We start from the raw sequence: 20,760 nt of genomic DNA, 5'->3' as shown, positions 1-20,760 counted from the left end.
CAACGTCTCCATCCAGCAAGACTCCTTTTAGCTCTGTATTCCTGAGAGAAATGTTGGGGTCTTCAAAAGAGGATAAAAAAAGTCCCCTGCCATCGTTGTTGGGTCCAACCTGTGTGTCCAGAAAAACAAAACAATTATAAGTTTTGAGGAGCTCAACAATAACTTGCCCTTGGACTAGTTTCTGTCACAAAAAATGTCCTCCTCAAATTCTATTTTTCCAATTTTATTCGTAAAAAGTACTCCTAACTTCTCCTTCTTTTAGCTCACAATTATGAAGCCCACGGAAATTATTAAAAGCTGTATTCCACAAAAATGTACCCTTTTATTAAATGTATAAAAGATGTTTTAGGGAAAAAAAAACATTTACTAAAGGAGATACTAAGCAAGGCGAGCAGAAACGTCTTAAAATCTCACTCAACGACTTGGTGATTCAGAGTGATTTCCATCCTAAAACATAAAAGCATGAAGTAAAACAGAGTGAAGTACACTGCAGTGAAAGTTATTCATCAAAGTTCTTCCGTTCGGTTACACCAAACCCACAGATGAAGAGGTTTATTAACGGTTGGGGTATTTTTGAACCACTAAATTTGCTTCTAATATTTGGGATTTCTCTCTCATTTAGATTCATGTATGTTGGAAACCTCTTCTTGGATTGACACTGTGACTCCAATCAGCTCCTTAAGACCAAGGACCGCGTATTCTGGTGGAGCTCCTCTTTACAAGCAGCCCCTTCACACTGTCATTACAGAGATCATAATTATACCTGGAGACACTTTAAAACTAATCCATGAAAGTCGAGCATCTGTCTTTGTTTCTTTGCTGTTGTCTGAAGTAAAGACGACATGCAGCATGTTAAATGTATGGCTTCTTTAGCGTGACTTTTCAAGAGTCATCCACCTCTTTCCCAACAGCCATAGCAGCTGATGGAGGGCACAGAAAATGCTGTGGAGGAGTGTCAGTTTGATGAGACAGCACTATGACAACTTGAAGCCACTCTCATTTGCATCTAATTGATGCTGTTGGTGTCTAATTTGTTGCTCTCCAGGCCGACTGACTGAAAGGGGGAAACCTGACAGCAAGTAACGCTTGTTTTAACTCTCAGACAAACACAGTAAAACCTGATCAGGCCCCCTGAAGGTATAAGGCTGGGTGTTGAATATTCATGTGTGGCAGAAGGTACAAACTCTCTGTGCCCTCTTCACAGGACCTGGATGACATTGAAGACGAGAATGAGCAACTCAAACAGGAGAACAAGACTCTGCTGAAAGTGGTGGGCCAGCTGACGAGGTAGAACTGCTCTGCGGGGGCCCAGACGCAACGTGGCGGCACCAGCCTCCCCCTGACATCCCGCTCAGGGTCAAGTCCAGCAGCGTGGCCTTTAATCTGTTAGATTCTGTGTCTTTATTGGAGGTGAGACTCTAAACTGTAGCCTCAGAGGCCCACAGCCTTAATGAAAAAAAGCAAACGTATATTCCATTTGTTGTGAGAGCGGAGCTTAGTGGTGGGGATTGCCTGTCATCTTATACATATTTAATGTAAATGTATTGTATATAGCTCAATTAGATTGTTAATTTTTTTTTCCCCCCAGTTCTGATACAGTCTTAAAAAAGAAAAATACAATGAATGTATGTGCTGCAAAAACCGAGCACAGGAAAACTTGTTTAAAGGCTCAAATGTAGACATTTCCACTCTGCACGAAACAGTTAGTCACACAAACTTTAACAGAGCTCCAGCGTTGCGATGTCTGAATCGTCTCTGCCATCTAGGACCAAATTCAACACTACTACTGCTCCAGCATCAGCAGCCAAAGTGGGGATAGTGCCTTGCGATGCACGTGAGACTCTTTTTTTTTTGTATATTTTCTTTGCGATGGTTAAAGCCTGGTGCTTTATTAATGATCACTTTCTTCTGATAACTTCTTGGTACATTTCAATCCAGCGTGAGCTACTACATTAAAGCAATAAAGCAAGTTTTGAATATGTCAAATTTGAACAAAAGAAAGCTTAAATGAATTACATGCTTTATGCATTTCTTGAGCAACATCGTGAGTTCCTGTCATTGATGAAATGCTTAGGGATGTTTACAAGTTATCTGATAGATGTTCATCTCTGTAAAGCAACTAAAATGCGTGAGGATGGCTACAGAACTGCATTTTCTTGTATAATAACCAAATGAACTGAAGGAATACACTATTTGAAATGCGTTTCTTGTTTACTGAAGGGAACAGGCTTGGGTGGTTGCGGCGTTTCTCCGTCTGTGTTCGTATGGTTTTACCACAGCGAGGAGTTGCTCGGTGAGCTCCTGCGCTGTGGCAGATAATCTTTTGTCGGTCCGTCTTGCGTTCGCATATTTTGGGGGGAAAAGATCAGCCCCTTGCAGACACTGACCTGTCTCGCTTTCCATTACATTATGCATGTACAGAAGATCAAGTCATTTAATAAAAGTTTGATTATCTCTCTCCTGAGTCGACTCGCTTGTGTTCATTAAGACTAATCTGATGTGATGATACCATGCCATTGAGTCGGTAATGCAATGTGATGGTGGTGGAGGCATGGAGGGGTGGGGGGGGGTCAGTTTCTCCTCGTAGCTCACACACACACACACACACACACCGCTGATGAGAATTCAACATGTCAATCACTAACCGCACTGCAGCTGGGACGTGAAACCTCCATCTACACCACGCAACCTATCATCCGACTGTAATTCTCACCCAGTGACAGAGTGAGGAGGGACGAATTTATATCGGACTAATGTTCGCTAAATTTACTGATAATGGCCTCTTTCAGCGGATAGAAAGTGCTTTAGGCTCCCTCCATAATCCCCATTAGCATATTTATGGAAAGTTGTAGGGTTTGTCATTTCGAACAGTCGCAGAGGGCACACACACCATTCGTATCGGCTTAATGTTTGTTGCAATAAGCCATCATTGTGTTCTCTGCTGCCCCTTCAATCCTCCGCTAAAGTTCAGACGGCATCACGAGCCTTTCGGTTTTACCAGTAATTCCAGGTTTCACTGCGTGGGAAACAGTTTTGTCAGCCAATGTATTGGTGGAGTTCTGAAGCTCAATGAGCACCATTTTAAGGTATACAGTGGCAAGGAGTGAACGGTGGTATGTGGCTAAAGGACATCATAGGGAGCCAAAAGTGACTCCTGTGGCAGGAAGACTATTGTTGCATTAAGTCATAAAAAGCATCTTTGGATCACCATCTGGATGAATTTCAGCTGTCCTGATACCAACATCTTTTCTTGGACACCAACAAGGGAGGGTTTCACTTCTTCAAAGAATGTACAGGAAAGCTCTGCCACACTTTTGCAGAAGCTCACCTGGGCAAAAAAGAAAAAAAAGAGAGCTTTTGGCAAACATATGGACCAAACAACCTTTCCCAAGACAGAGCCGGTGTTGGACACCGTCACAGAAGAGGAGCGGTCCAGAAAAATCCAAGTAGAAACTTTCAGATAGCTTGTTGGCAGTATTTGTCATTGTGAAAAAAAAAAAAAGACAGGATATGAAACATTTTTGACCGTGCATTTTTCTCACAGGGGTAAAAATAGATAACCATATATCTTTTCATTAATAGCTCTGTCTGGCATTCTTTTGTCTCATTCTTTGTAATGCAATGCTCTAAAGGAAGGGGGGAAAAAAAGCTTCTGGCCAAATAAAAACACATCATAATGTGGCATGTAATAGCTTCTAATGATGATTCTGCATGCATTAGGGTGTGTTTGTAGTGCACGCATTGCTCTGAATAGATGTGTCCTCTTCCTCAAAGCACATTAGATCCTGAAAAGCTGATAGTTGGCACGGAGATGAGAAGCGGGGCTTATCTTGTTCTTGAAGATACCCGGCCACATTTCATTATCAGTTGGTTTCATGCTCTTGGTTCTCTGGCCAATCTCCCCAATCTCCAGGGTCGCTAGTGCAAGGAAGCGCTCCTCATTCGCTCTGAGGATGGAACGGGTTAGGATGCCAAAGAGAGTGAGAACAGATGGATACAAAGATAGTGGATATATTTTTCGTAATTTCCTCCCCCTATTTCTGCTGCATGGCTTTATCACAGCGGCCCATTTTCTAATTCAGCTGCCTGAAAAGCACTAATGCCCACCCATGCACCGTTTCATACCTCACTATCTCCAAACTAAGTGATGTCTAAGGTGACGCTGTAAAGCCAGTATTTAGATTGAGCTGTCCTGGGTGAAATGATGACCTTCTTTGCTAATCTACTGTCTCTCTGTACACTCAAATTGTCAAGATTTTTTTTTTTTTTTAAGTGGCGCCACCTGACCGGCTGCTCTGTGAAGACAAAGAGCAGCATGTTGGAGCAACAACACTAAAGTAATTCAATTCAGATGCCTCACATGCACTTTCCTAAATACCTGGACCGCATGTGGAGCTTCCCTTTGTTGAAATGCTCAGTAAAAAGTCAATGGGAGATTTAGAGTTCACAAACAGAAAGGAATCGACTAATGACGGTCCAAATTTGCGGCATTTACCAAATGGCATCATTTAGCTTGCGAGGCAGAAACAGAATGTTGCTTCTGATGTTTTATTTTACTCTTTTAATTGTTGGAGGTCCAAGAAATGGACAAACGCTGAGCACCTTTTACAGTGGCTTTAGTTTGCTGGAATATTTGCCGAATGTAGTTGGTCTTGCTGAAATAGGCACAACCTTCCCTGAAAAAGTGGATGACGCACTGAGATGTGTTCACTGACAACGGTTTTCAGAGCTGTTCCTGAGTCCTGACAGATATTTCTCCCACAGACTACCTGCTTTGGATGCTGTGCTGCCTGAGACCCTGAAAATGATGACAACACAATTTTGTTTTTTGTCTTTTATCATTTTTTTTTTCATTGCTGTTGCTGATTTGTACTGTTTCCAACCAAGCAAAGGTTTTTTTTTCTTATTAACATTTAATACTGCGTCCCAACTTTTTTTAACTTCCACATTGAGAAGAATAGTTCTACTCTAAGAGTATCTTATTAAATGTAGATGAATATGATGTAATAAATCTCAAATTAGCATATTAAGTTGCCATCTGAAAAGCATTCTAAAACCCACGCAGTTTAATAACAGGATCAGAAAAACTTGATCAGTGTTCTCTTGAATCTCTGTCATCATCCGATGCACATAGAAATATTAACTAAAAACAGTTTGATGGGTTTTTACACGAGTTTCCCTTTCACTTGGACAGCCAAAGTGCCTTGCAGCGAAGTTTCAGTGCAGACGTTTTTCTGTCTTAGAATGAGTAAAATCGAAAGAAAAAAACATTAGTTGTAGTAACCACCTTCTGAATGAGGTAAACAGTGGCCAGTCCAAAAGAGTTAATAAATGCATGATTTACACGTGGTGGAATCTAATACTATGTAAATACATGCACAGACTTTAGGCTGATGGGCATTTAGGCTTCTCATGGATGCTGTTTCCACACACTCATCATCGGTTCAGCGGTCAGCCGCCTTGCAGCTGAGGATGACAGGCTCGAGTAGTCTGCTTCTCCTTTGGGAATTAAGTCATCTGCTCAAGAGATGTCTTCCTGGCCAAGAGGGGTTGCCATAGCAACGTGATACGATATGTGTATCCCGATCAATGGTTTTCTTTTAAAAAAAAAAAAAAAAAAAAAAAAGAGAAAGGAAGATGGACACATCCTCCCAGCATGCCCCACTTCCTGCTCTCCACCAGCGGGTGGCAGCGTCCTCAGCCTGGAGCCCATCGGTGTGACATATTACGGCAGGCTTGTGTGTTCAGTGATCCTTGGTGACAGGCTCCCCCGATGGAAAATCCTCCCCATATATTAGACGGGGATTATTCTTGGAATCCAGTGCTGAATCGTGGTCATGGAAGGTGCAATTTCATGTCCCACCTGTGGTTGGATGGAGCTCCTTTTAAGTCATTCCTTCTAAAAAAAAACAAAAAAACAAGCCTGCATCCTCATGATACTGTAGATTAATGGTGGATCATAACCTCCTTTGATATCTAATATCATCATAATCCCGTTTAATGACAGATCTTGTAAGTGACAACAGTAATCACAAACTGAAAATGCTGTTCAGTAGAGTTGTTGCTATTTCCATTATTTTTCCCCATTTGCTCATCCATTTTAATAAGCCCGAGCCTCCAGAGAGGGAGCATGTGAATTTGAATGTTGTTGATGACTCACAAAGTCCACGCCAAGCAGAATAGCAGGCGGCTCTGGGGAGCATCAACAGCCTCTGAAGGTCACTCTACGCTGTTACCATGACAGCGCCGGCCTCCCTCCGAGAAGTTGCCTGCCAGTGTTATGTGTTTGTGGTTTTTTTTGCGATTTTAAGCGGGGGACTTGCCTTAGGTTGCATGCAAAAAAACAACAATGAAACATATGCACACACAAGCATGTTCCCTCTGCTTCCTCCTACTCCTCATCTGCTCTACGAAGTCAGCAGGGGGGAGGCAGAGGTGCATGTTCAGCCCTGAGCAGTGTCTCATTCTGAGCTTCTCCCCTGGGACAAACAAACACGTACACATTCGTCTTGAACCAAAGTGTGTGAGAAAGCAATAAGTGAACTCAGGATTTGTGGCCAGAGTGGCTGGAGTTTTCCTGCGTGTGCATTAACTCTGTGCAGATGGATTAGACAGACACTTACTCTAATTACCCATCTGTCATCTACACTTACTCTGAACCACTGAAAAGCAGTCATCCTCTTTGTCCCTCCATTCATTTGTCGGCCATCGTCGCCCACAGCTTCCCGCCCGATCCATGGAGTACTTGTATCTCCAGTCAGATCACAGGTGGCTACTCGCTGAGTGGGAGGAGTGCAGGGTTCATCCATATATGCAGGACCATTCCCACGGCAGCTCACTCGGGCACTGACTTCACAGGGAGCCCTAAAGAGGCAATTATACCTGACTGGTTCCTTTTGACTCCTGCGAAAGTCCTTGAGGGCCTGGACCTTGAATGCCTGGAAATCTCTCCTTGTAAATTGTCCTATAAAGATAGATGTTCATTTTAAATGGGCCACGTGGGGGACTTCCGGCCCTTCAGACTCAAACTACCTGTACTCTAATGCCTATTGTTTTCAAAAGCAAAGGATGTCCGCATTAATTATTCATTCCATTCACTGATCTTTAAGGATTTTTACCTGAATTTGAGATGATGGAAACCTTTGGGGATAACAAGCAAGACACAGGGGCTTCTGGATGAAGAGGCAATCGAATGACGTCCAAACACAAGCTGCACTCACAGTGTGTAGAATATTGGGTGGTCCTATGAACATTTTCATCTATTTTTCATCATTATTTCTATTCACATTCCCCCCATTACCTCCATATTTCTTATTTCCAGGTGTAACCAACCTGCTGACCAGCTGAGGTTACAATTTTAGGAGGACAAACATATGAAGCCACATCCATCAAAGGCTTCATGAACAGAACAAATGAGAGCGCGTCTTGATGGAGCTGATGGATGAACTCACGTTGAATCGTGAGCTGGAGCGTTTCATTTTTTCATAATGAAGTCAGAATCAACTCAAAACCCTAAATTTGCACCCGCTGTCTGGAAAGAACATTCCTTGAGCAGGGGGGAGAGGAGGAAATCTGCCGCATTCAAGAGGGATATTTATGCAGGACGATGCTCCATCACATGCAGCCAAGCACTTCAGAGCTGAGCTGCTGGCCAAGGCTTAAAAAAAAAAGAAAAGACAAATGACCTGGCCTTTTTCTTCAGCTGACTGTGGTTACTGCTTCGCTGAAAGCTGATCGTGAACAGATCAAGAAAGCGAAAGACTCCATAAGTGGCAGATTCGGGTCACAGAACATGTCAGCAGAGCCAGCAATGTAATTGAATTAAGTTACACCAATCTAAAATAAACACGAGATCTTAAAATGGCTCTCTGTATTGCAATTGCCAATTAACTGTGCACACTTCTACTCCTCTGAGAAAGTCCAAGCTCACTTTTTCTGAAAGTTTGGCTGAGTTTTGACCCCTTCAGACTTCTCACCTCTCTGGTGCTCCTGGAAGAATGTGACATTTTGACAGAAACCTCATACCGCTGCTGGAGGATAACACGCACACGCCTTTCCAAGTTGCATCAATCTGTCGTTTGCAGCCTTGGGTGCAAACCTGAGAACTCCAGTCTCTCAGCTGTGTTAGCAGCTCCATAGCCAGAGGAAAGCCACAGAAGGACAACAATGGTAGCGTTCTTTAAAAATATCAATTAAATTGTTTATTGGAATTCATAAGAAGCCCAAATAGCTGCTACCTTTCACATGTGTCTTTGCAGAACTTATTCACTCATTAGAGCACAACAGTTTTCAAACTGAAATAACAAAATGGTTTCTTCCTAATGGGTTTAAGTAATCTGGGACAATGAAAATACTCTGACTGTGATTAGGGCCGTCAGAGGGGCGTTGCTTTGCTTTGAAAGCATTATCTTACCTTCTGGATGAGGGTGAATTTTTTTTTTCATCCCACAAGCTAAACAGTGGTCAGTCCAAAAGAGTTAACCCTGCATGATTTACATGTGGTGGAATCTGATACTATGTAAATACATGCACAGACTTTAGGCTGATGGCATTTAGGCTTCTCATGGATGCTGTTTCCACACACTCATCGTTGGCTCAGCGGTCAGCCGCCTTGCCGCCTTGCCGAGGATGACAGGCTTGAGTAGCCTGCTTCTCCTTTGAGAATTAAGTCATCTAGCCTAGAGGACCAGGAAGCCATATATACTTTGAAAAAGAAACTGTGCAGCTCTCTGATGTTATGTGTGAGAAGTTTTTGATGTTTTTCGTGACCCTCACAGCCAGCATTTGCCTTGCACAGCTTTAACACCAAATGCCTTCCTATAAACTAAACACTTGGCTGCCTCTGCTGAATAAAATATGAAATGGGTGGCTGTGCTCGAGACCAAATATTTTTTTTTCTGTTGCGTTTCCTCTTTCCCTTTTCACTGTTTTCTGAGCTCTTGTTGCTTCGGTGGAGCGTTGCGACACTGACATTCAGACACGCTATGCTGAGAGGGCCTCCCAGAGCATCACGGGCAGGTGACACATGGCTTAAAAGGTCATTCTCCACGTGGTGCTACCCATGACACAACACTAGCAGGAATCATCCACTGGGTGCATGATGGTATAGATCCGGGAAAAGCTCTTACTGACGGGTATGAAGTGGCCTTAAGGAACACATGTGAAATACTGACCTTTAACTCAGAAAGAAATAAGCTCAGTACTTCCACCAACATTATCATCCCTCAATTGTTTGTCTTATTGTGAGATCATCCATGCATTGAGATTGCTGACAGACTCTTAATGTATTCTGAATAACCCTGGAAATGTGACAGACACATCAGATGTTAAAATCACTGCCAGTCCACAAGAGATCACTGTTACTTTGGCATGCATCACCAGAAAAAGGTCATCTTGACTGTGGCATATGGAATCAAAGACACCAAGAGGGTGCAAGAGTACGGGAACAGAATATTTTGTATTCTAATTTACATAATGGCTGGCGGTAAGAGGGGATATTGCGGGAAACATCGTGAAAGAGCAGTGTTGAGGGTTGTGAAACTCCTCTCCAAAGCTATTAGTGATTAGATAAAGAGTGTAGATGGACTTGTAATGATGCTCTCTCGCATGTTTTTTGCTTTATCTCTCGCCTCAGCCAGATAAAAGCCTGTAGGAGCCCCTCGTGGCCTTTATTGTGGACATTATTTTACCGTTACAGGCTCTATTTGGCCACTCCACCACCTGCTAAAGCACCTGTCTACTTTTACTTCACTAGTCATTGGTAAGACGAATATGAAGTGAGACCTGAGCTACTTCAGGCACCTAATGTTGCTAAATTTGACATCAGATTAAGCATGCCTAATCAGAGCCGCATGCCCATCTAAAAATCACAACAACAACAAAAAGATCTTAAAAGGATGACTGGACTTTATCAGAATAACTCGTAAAAAACAAAGGGTGATTATTTTAGATAACATTTTAAATAAAAGCACCGGTTAAATGAGCAATGTAAGAGTCTAAAATAATGTGTCAATGAGCTGACTTGCAATAACAACAAAAAAAGAACAAAATGTTTCAGTTTAGCAGTAATAGCAAGTAGCAACTCAATTTGGCCAGTTGAGGCCAAAAGTTGGCTATGTTCAATTGGTGATATACCAAAACTAAGCATCATGTCATATTGCTTTTGGTCTCTGGACAATACAGAGTGTTTTTGCTGTTCTTATTGCTGCTGCTTTGAGTTAATTACATAGCTACTCTAATTAGCGACACCTGTTCCCTTGGCAACGAGCTAGTTTGTCAGTTATGCAATTAAGGCCAACAGCAGGTGTTTCTCTGCCCTATCAGGAAGACCATTTCAAGATGCCTGACCAGCAAGGTAAGAATTTAGAGGTTATTCTAACTATTATCTTGCATTAAGTTAATTTGAGTCTGAAATTGGTTAATATTAGCAAAGTGTGAGCTTACCGAGCGTCTGGTAGTGTTACAACGCATTTCTGTTCAAATCCAGATACGTCTATGTCCTTTTTTTAAATTTTATTTTATTTAATTTTTTTAGTTTTAGCTGGTGTCGCTTTGTTTTTGGTAAATTTTCTGAAAGAGGTTAAGAGTGTTGTGGACCATTAGTTGTAAAATGAAAATATGTTAATAGCTTCAGTTGAGGTGTACACTGCTTTTGCTTCGCTCCTCGAGGGTCATTTAGCATTTCCTGTGATAATGACGCATAACTTTTTAGTTAAATTATTTTTAAATGTAATAGTTGTAGTTAAAAATAGTTGGAAAAAATGATGGAATCATGAACCAGATAAAAGAACTTTGTTGTACATCCTCTGGCTTTTATGAGAATTTTAATTATTTGAGGCATTAATGCTATTAATGAAAAACAGTATTCTTCACCAGTCAGATTCCAACTTTCTTGTTAAGGAGTTGTCAGATAGGCTTTCCCACTTATTTATTTTTTCCCTCTAATCTCCTTGTCCAACGCAGATTGGTGATTCATCATTGGTTATCACTTTCATCCGCAGCACATGACTGGTTCTCTTGGGTCCAACATAACTTTATTTTCATCTGTTTGGCTATTAGCGATGCTTTACATGTGGCTTTCCTGGACGTATCAACCTTTTCCTTCAGTAGGTGAATTCTCTGTTTCCAAGGCATATTGCTTTGAGTTTTCTGTCCTGAAGCTTTGAAGTTTTTCTTTTCTTTTTAAATAAGACAGTTGAACAAACATCCTTAAAGTGGGGATTCCATCATTTTTGCCAGGGGTTTTATCTGGGACGTGCAATAATAAATGAATTACTTGTACCTTTTTGAGGTGCTTATTTACAACATTTCCATGTTGCTGTTCTGTTCTTTTTAACAAGACCTTTGCAAACTCTCTAGATGCAGCGTTCCATTTGTGGATCCGCTCGCCGGCCGTCGGTGCAGATGGGATGGGACTCATCTTGTTACGGGCTGTTGAGGACGGCAATTTCTGAGCAGAGGATTTTTAAATTTTTTTTTTTAGGTGGACTGGAGTGGAGCATGCACCTCGTCTGCACGGTAGTGATTTGCACTCCAGACAGACTGATTAACAACTACTTTGTCAGTTGTAATCTGTGATTAGAAGATAGAAATTTGGTTTTAAGAATTATTTCTGCTCTGAGCGCAAAGCAGTCAGTGACAATCAACAAGCTCCTCTAGTATAATTTAAAATTTATGCAGCATTGTTGGAATAATTCTTCTTCTGTAACACGGAGTTTAATTGTAAGTTACATCCATCCTGGGCTTACAGAACAAATATTTGATGACGTCTCACTTTCTCTATTTTCGTTAATATTTTTCCTTGTAGGGGCTCCATCGTCTCCATGGAAGATGAGAGCATGTTGCACAAGATGATCAAAATGAGTGTTGCACCCTGCTGCCTGCCCATCATGTCGTCACTCCCACAGAAGGTAGGTCTACTCCAAGCCTTTTTTTTTTTTTTTACATTAAATAGCCTCATCCATTTGCCAGTTGACACGGGTAAACATTATTTTTTGTTCAAGAAACTTGCATAGACATCACCTGCTCTGTGAGTAAAAATGGAAATACTGAAATTAAAGGGACATTCTTATTTGTTTTATATGCAAACATGGTGAATGACTTTGAGACTCTTGTCAAGAAACTACTTTCTGTTCAGAATTTAATGAGATGCAATCTTTCTATGATGCTCTAATCATTATATGACCAATCAACTTTGGATGTGGCTAACTGAAATTGGCCACAAAAGTTAGCCTCTGTGGCTACTAGCTTTTGGACCTCACAGAGAGAATCCTAATTTGTGTAATTTGGTGCTCCATATTAGAGTTGAAACAGTCAGTCTGACAAAGAAAAGTTTAACATGTTTCTATCCAGCATAGTTTCAAGAAACTGTGGAATCATGACGTCCAGGTTGAGTGCATGTGTCGTGCTGTGTGACTGCTATATTTTAACCTGCTGGTGCTCTGCACAATTCTAAATCTCCCTGCTGTCACTGACTTTGTTCTTCACTGCATTTTGTGAATCTCTATTCAAGGATCCATCTGCTTCAAAAATTAATATAAAGTGATATGAACTTGTGTGGGAGATTGTCTACTTGGACTACTATGTCTTTAGCCAGTAAGCTGGCATGGGCAAAAAAATAAAATAAAAAGATTTGGAACTGATTTGCATATTTGCCTTCTCAGAACACATTACTGTCCTCTAATTAAAACATAATTGAGAGACATAATGTGATATTTGCTGTTCACATGGTGCTTTATTTGCAAATGAAGTAATTGATGTGTGAAAATTATATTCTAGCTCTAAGAGAACTGCCCTGGAAATAAAATGTTTTCCAGTTGACTGTAGAACGGCTAATTCTAAAAGGCACATGTTGTGCAAATAGAGAGAACAACTTTTATTTTTATTTATTTTTTTGCTTGAAATCCATAGTTTACAATTGGTACCACGAGAATCAGTCACCATCAGGAAGGACATTTAACTCACACTGCCCCAGGGCTGGGGATTGAGTTCAGAATTGCATTAGAACATTGTTACTGTTAGTGACCACATTTCCCAGATTTGCTTAGAAACTCTTAAGAGCTTCTTAGCAAATCTGGGAAACGCGGCCAATCTTGTTAAGCAACCAGAAGACTGCAGTGCATGCTGGGAAATGTGTTCATAGGATGGAAAGACTTCTCAGAAGTTAAATATGTATGATAAGCTCAGCTTTGATTTCACAGGGAAGAGGCCTCTGCTATTATGGCACTGCACAGTGGCACCTCTCTTGCAGGCAGAGGATGGCAAAACCAGTTGATCACATGATGTGACACAGCAGGTCCACACGGACCGCATTCACTTCAGTGGCTCTTCATCTGTATCTTAAATGATAAGCCTCTCTTAGCCTCTCTCCTTGCATTCTGAATGGAGAATATAAACAGGCAGAGACGTGCTGGATAATCCACCTTCTCTCATCTTTTCCACAAATGAACTGATCCTAAGGCTAAAACAACAGCCGTTTGATTTGCAGTCAAGTGAGGAAAATGTGGCAGTCGGGAAAACCACTCGACCATGGACTCCATTCAGTATGCACTTCCAGCTGACAGGCTGATGAGCTGCAATCAGCCCTTCTAGTCAGACTGGGCCATGCTGTGGTAATGATTGGTGAATTATTTTGGAGGAATAGTAAGACTGGGCTGCTCAAAGCTAAAAATGAAAATGTGTGTTTTTCTTTTAGACAGGACTGGCTGAAAGCACATGTAAATGTGTTGAAGATTAGTTATTGATATCAGTCTAGTAACAGCTCTTGACATTAGATGTTAATCAGAACACGGGCACAGTTGCTATTCTGGCTGATTATTATTTTTTCAAAGCAACTCAAATGATCAGAAAATTGTTCCTGCTGTCTTGTTGTTTAGATGAATGTGAATATTCACCATCTATGTCTCACGTTGAGGGAATGCCATCTTAGAGACTTTAATGCTGGCATGACAACTGTTAAGGCTTTCACATTCACTTATTTAAATGGTTGTCAGAATAATACATCCTTGTTTCCTTATTCACAAAGACATTTATAACCCAAGAGCTACATTTTCCAGTAGAATTGTACACCTTGTAGCTTTTATTAAATTCCAATCTCCGTCTTGTATCACCGTAATATCTTAAAATAATGGTCGAGGGCCCATCTATTGAAAATTGGCTGAAATGGTTGTAAATTACATCTGAAGATGAGGCTGCTTTTATCTAAAAAGCTTTACTCACAGTCCTTTCAACAGGGATATGGAATAGCCAGCTGAGAAATGTGCAGGGAGGATTTTTATTTTTTTTTCAAATTACTTCGAGCACATTCTAAAGTCACTACTCAATCATTTCCTGTGATCTTATTTACTATATTTACACTCCAAACTCATTAAACATGCAACACATCTTTGTAACAAAGAATTAGAGTTCTGTCATTTGTAAGCCTCTATAGTTAAAGTAAAAATATTTTTTCTTAATATTTTTCATAAAGAACCAAAATGACTTATTTTTAATTTAACATGGTTGTAAAGATTGTGCAGATATGCGTTAATGATGGTTTGTTTTATTCTACAAGATGCAGACAAGTAAATATTCTCTTAAGTAGAATAACATAGTTTCAAGAGGGATGTTTTCAAGCTGGTGTTTTATCACCTTGTCAGGACTGTGGTGCGAGAAGGGAGGACCCAGATGCAGACTTCAGAATCAACAAAGGTTTATTCCAAAGGGCATGAACAAAAAGCGCGGTTATCAGAAATACTAAGCTGTGAAACAAAGCAAGACAAGACTATGATTTATAAATAACAAGACTATGGAAAAATAATGAACAAGACTATGAAGAACGAGAAAAAAATAAGACTACGATACTATGGTGGCAAAACCTGACTTAACAAGATGAAACTGTGGCATGACTGATGGAAACCTGGAAACTATATATGGTGGGGGGTGATTGGTGACGACATGCAGCTGTGAAGCTAAGTGACGGGGGAAGAAACATGACAAAAACATGATAAAAGACCTGAAAACAAGATAATCAAAACATAAAACGTGACACAACTTATAATGGCAAATGGGCTATAAAAGGGCCACTATATTTGTAAAATGGAACATTTCTTGGTGAGGGTATGTTAGTTATGGTAGCGTTACAGTAGGACAATACTGTACGAGATAGAGGGAGCCTACATTGCTTTGACAAGGTCAAGCTGCAGGATAAACTGCAGAAAACAAGGCACTTGATAGTGTGTTCAAGGTACGTCATAAATGTATATCTCTTGCTACGTCAAAGCCGGATAGACTTGATGTTGCATTCAAGTACACTCCGTAAACTTGCAGATCTACACATAAATGGTTGTAGTTTAAACATCAGTCTGTCATTTTCTATACTCCCTTAATTCAATTTAAGGTCGCCTATCCCAGAAGTCCCAATAGTTCAGCAAAACCCTCTAGTTGGAGGAAAGCCACAGAATGCTCAGATATGAATAAGACAACATGAGACCTGCAGTGTTCACAAGTTCTGGCCTTCTTGAATTATTTATGATAGACAATCATGGGCCATGGTTCAGGTTTACAGGGATGGTCATGGGTGTTTTTTTTTCTTCTTACATGAAAGGCAATAATGCTTAGTTTTCTCCAGCCCCTTATTGTAAACTTTGTCCTTAAAAACAAAACAAAAAAAAACACACCTGAGCATTACATTCCACTCCGGTGTCTTGGACTGTGCTCATAACATTAACCACCTGTGAAAGCGGAGTGCCCACATTACACCTGGCAATCCTTCATTCTCTTACCACCAGCTGTTTTAAAAGTTAACCAGAACACTTTGATAAAAGAAACTTTCTGATTAGGTTTTCAGCAGAATCATCCTCCAAGTTTAACTCGTATTAGGGTCAACCTCCTTTTTATTCCCCTACACTCTGAAACCATCTAATCAAACAATTTTCTCTGAGCTGTGGGAGAATTGTGGCTGGAAGTTGCAGTGGAGAACATCAAGCTGTATCTAGTACGAGTGTATGACTAATCTTTCCTTCTTCGGAACATAGCAAAGACAAAGGGAAATAAAATAAACTACCCAATTGAGTACATTTCAGTACTCTTTTTAATGTATGAGTTTTGTAATGAGCTAAATTATAGATGATGCTGTGCAGGAAAAAATTATAGGGTGTCAGTGGCTCCTATCTGTTCTGCTTAACCACCTTGTGGTTAATTGTTCTGGCCCTGAGATCAGCTCTAACCCATACAGGTGTGAGTGGCTCTGCTTTGCAACAAAGCTCTTTAATCTTCATGAGAACCTCATTGTTTCTGCTCTGTTTTATTTTTGAATCCAGGGGATGTATTGCAGACTGACGCCTCATAATTACCCTGCCTCTTTTGGAAGTGTAGTTTGCCACAAATGTGACAGAAACAGCCTCTCTTTGTGGTGTTAATGGCAGCTTTCCTTTCCCAACAAAGGAAAGGAGTTTTCAGCAGTCCTCGTGAGAAGTATTCATTTTCAGTTTGGCCTTCACCTGCTTCTTTTGTGGATTTTGCATACATTGGGTACTTAGATGTCATTATGCATAAATGAATAATTCAAACTTCGTCAAGCAGTCCACATTTGAGCAGTATCCAAACTGTATAAATTAATGATTTGTAGAAGGGTTAATAGTTCTGAACCAGTTGATTTCCTGTATCTTTGGAGAATCAGCAATTACATTAACCTTCTTTTCTTTCTTATTGTTACCAAGTAACTCTCAAATTAGGGGGTTGTTCCTACATTAAAATTACTGAGCAGAATAAGGTCTGCAGATAATGATTTCAGACCGGGATAACAATGCATCAACAGTGTTACACAGCATAAAAACTCTTTGAAGGTGATGATTGTCTAGGTAACCGGAAATCTATAGAATATATTATGATCTGGGAGCTGTGGATTTGTAACATGTCATTGTAGCCTACAGCTGTGAGACTTGGCTTTGCACTGATGTCACATGATTGCTCAACTAAAAATAACCGACTTTCCACACATGATGAGGATGGTACCCATACTAAGAACTGACCCACTGGATGAAAACAACACAATTGCAAATCATCAGTGAAACAACGGCTGCAATGAAGCAGAGACAACGATTTAATAATTTGGCCTTGAACACAACACCAGTGATGCTTGTGGCACAACAATTTGCTCAGTACTGAAATTGTTCAGTATCTGCCAGACATCTACGGTCCTGTATCTCCCTCAGACTTTTGTATGTGACTTGAGAAAGACTTGAAGAGAGCCGTTATCCAAACTCTTGGCTGGCTGGGTAAAAAACATAACTCCTGTCTTCATCAACTTTAATGTGATTTAAAGGCAGGATTATAGGGAAATGAGATTGATGTAAATCTCTGAGTGCATTCAGATTTTTATTCAGAGACTGTTGATGACAGCTGAATTATAGAAGAAGGGGACAGATGCTTGTGTATGTATGGAGAGCAGGATCTTGATCTGGCGATGAGGGTGTTTGTTGCTTTCCTTCCTGCAACACTGTGAATTCATCACTAAAGTGTAGCAGTGCTTTGTCCTGGAAGAGAGGAGGAGGTGGGATTAGGGGGTGACAACTGTTTGCTCCCCTTTAATATTGGATCCCTCTTGGATAAGGGACAGAAAAAATGGTTTAATTCTGCCTTTCAATTTTGAATAGATTGACATGAGTTGCTTGGATTATGTAGCTGTTGATATTGAGTCAATGGACCCAGATGGCCAGCAGTGCATTTGCTAAAATGAACAAAATTGTCATTTGCACTGCCACCAGACCCTGTGTGGTTTGTCATTACTTTTTCAAAAGGGTTGAGAATAATGAGTTAAAGTTATCTATACTGAGTGGGGGAAGGTGGATTTAAGGTGGTTTTACAATGCAGAATATGCTGGAGCTTATCCTGTCTGTAATGGGGTGAACAGGTTGTCAGTCCATCACAGGGCTAACACGGAGGCACAGATGTGTGCTCGTTTTGATACTTGGTCAAAATCACACAAGATATTACTCATAACAATGGGAGCTATTTTATGGCTACTTCGAAATTTCCATTTGATTTAATTTCATTAAATACTTCATTAAATACATATACTCAAAATAAGTAATTTAATGTTTTTCACATACCATAAAAACAAACTGCCCTAACCACAAAAAACAACAAATGTACTTATCAATAAAACCAAGGTAATGTCTTCAGCTGCTCTTTTATCCAGCCAATAATTGAAAAACCCAAAACCCTTGGTTGAGTAGAAATACATCAAGTCATTTCACCAATCTATCAATATAACAAGCACTACCTGTAAGTATAGACCGCAAGGCACATAAGTGGAGATGTGGCTTTTTTCTTTTAGTTTTTTTCTTTTTGCTGTCATCGGAAAATGTTGGGCTTTCATTTATCGAGCATGTGAAATTAACTAGACTGATAGACCAGTCAATGTTGGATCATATGGGTTTAGATATGTGTTGGTGTTGATGCATGGCTGGTGTGAACATCTTAAGGGCAAGTTGTGCACCACGGTTGGTTGGACCTCTGGATGCACTCAGAAAAGGAATTGCTGCAGACGTTACTTGGAATATATTTTTATGAGCTCATAACGCATAGAGTTTTTAAAGCTTATCCTATAAGAATGAAGAAGAATATCATAGTGGATTAAGTATTAATGTCATAGGATATTGTCTTCTCTAAGAATGCTTGCTGCTGTAAGTTGATCTTATTATTGCCCTGCTTTCCATTTAGTTAGTCGTGCTCAGTGCATTTAGAGAATTACCTCAGCATGTCTTTACTCAGGTTTAATCGCCTGAATTCAATTTTACATAACAACAGAAACCAATAGGAGGTTCTGTGGTGGAAAAACATTACAGGGTACATGTATATTTATTTATTAATTTATTTTAGTTTGGTGCCATTACCACTGTTATCTGATTTATAAACATTATGACCTGATATGTTTTTAGCTTAACATGCATGCATGTCTTGTATCTGCTCAGTTCTTTATGATTTCCAGTATGGCTCTAAACACAATGTTAGATAGTCAGTTCAGACCCAAGTACAGGTATGATCACACTTGAAGGACAACTTACTGACTCAGATTTACACAAGCAGTGGATTTTTGAGTTTTCACTATTTTATCTTGCTTATCTCATGAAAGGAGGGGAGGGGAGGGGGGGGTGGGTGATGAGATTGATAAAGGGATCAAACGAGGTACCTTTTTAGGTTGTTGTCAACAAATGTAGATGCAATGCAGTCAGTTAAACGTCAACTACTTGCCAGCAGGTTTTTGTGGCTCACTGCATTAATGGTGCGTTTATTGTGGGGAATAATATATGTTGCATGGTTATTTGCATATCCACTGGGTCACTGAGATCAAAATTGGTCACTCAAGAGGCATGTGGGGATGCATTTTGATACCAGGTTTAAATATGCATACTTTGCAGCTTCCTCTAGTGATTGGTTCAGCCAGGACACATGATAATATCAGATTTGAACAGCCTCAGAGATGTTGGTGAGGAGAAGATGGGCATAGACGTCTGAAGAGGCAGATTAGCGATACAACAAAGCCTTGGAGCACTACACCCTGATTGACCCATCACCAGAGCAGAGCCTCTGCCTGTGGAAGAAAAAAAAAAAAGAGGAGTGAAAATCCTCTGGGACTAATGGCAAGCAGCATTTAGTTGTCTTCAAAAGGATGGCTTAATTCACTTGAAAGTGCATGGCTGATGACCTTTGACAGTATTCATTCATGAGTGGAAGAAAATAGTTGTTGTTGACCACATTTGCCGTTTCCCAGTTAATGGCTTTGCAAAATTACAAGCATTGTTGTGAATTATTCAGCGATCTGCTATTTTTCAACAGATGCATTTATGCTGCCAAATGCCAAAACTAGCATGTTAAGATTAGCTTTAAAGTACCAGGTTCCACATCATGAGGCGTTGTGGAGAAACACTATTGATGTTTTTTGCTGCACACATTAAGAATCAGAGGGTGTGGTTGATAACACCAAGGAGTTGTTGAATATCAACTGTGAGCCTTGTGGTCCTCATTTTCTTTTAATATCTGGTTGGAGGGTCTAAGTGAAGGCTGGGATGTTAAAATCAATAAAAAGATTTGGCACCACAGAAAGCATTATTTAATGGTGTTTACACCCTTTGCAGATATGGGGAATTGGAAACATTTTTGAGAGACGTCTTAAGTTCCTAATTTGAATTCCGGTGGCCTATTGCTGTCTGCCTTATCAAAGCACTGATTAGGTCCAGTTTAAGAAATTCTAATTAAATACTGACTGGATTCAAATTACTTCTCATTATTTTTTTTTAAGTGAGCAGCATTTATGTTGTGGGTCATCTTGTTTGTATATTTGAACTATACAGCGTCAATTTATAAGTCAATAACTGGCATGACATTTTCTTTAGTATCTGTCAGTAAAGCTGTCTGTTTTTTTTTTTTTTCTCTCTCTTTAAAGTGACCTCTTGATGTGTAATTTCTTGGGAATCTATCTCATTTCTATGCATATTCAGTTGGTGCCCTTGTGTCCTGTAACCTCCTCTTGTCACACATTTTGCCTGCTCTTCCCCACTCCTGAGCATTGTCATCTGCAGAAGATCTAGCCTTGTCATTTTGTTTTTAACAGTCAGGCAAGCTGACAGCCGCCCACTGTTTACCCATCAGGCTTTTCGTTACATCCAGCTGCATGCTTTGAAAGCAAGGTACAACTTTAAGCGTCATCAACATGCATATCCATTTGCAATCCTGTATCCTCCCCTTAGGCGAAGGGTGTGAGTTAGTGAGGGGAGAAAA

At 40.3% G+C, this 20,760-nt stretch overlaps 1 protein-coding gene across 1 annotated transcript in view; it reads left to right on the top strand.

The window, feature by feature from the left end:
• The window catches only part of pawr (PRKC, apoptosis, WT1, regulator), a 55,692-nt gene extending 53,230 nt beyond the window's left edge, over positions 1-2,462 (top strand). The window contains exon 7 of the mRNA XM_072377073.1: positions 1,205-2,462. Within this exon, the coding sequence (XP_072233174.1) occupies positions 1,205-1,291 (87 nt within the window). The 3' untranslated portion in view covers positions 1,292-2,462. The remainder of the gene's footprint in view (positions 1-1,204) is intronic.
• Positions 2,463-20,760: the final 18,298 nt, after the last annotated feature.

Source organism: Leuresthes tenuis, unplaced genomic scaffold (assembly GCF_036924035.1).
Source record: "Leuresthes tenuis unplaced genomic scaffold, fLeuTen1.0.hap1 SCAF_23, whole genome shotgun sequence".
In the NCBI taxonomy this organism is placed as follows: domain Eukaryota; kingdom Metazoa; phylum Chordata; class Actinopteri; order Atheriniformes; family Atherinopsidae; genus Leuresthes; species Leuresthes tenuis.
This window is presented reverse-complemented; position numbering and strand designations above follow the sequence as displayed.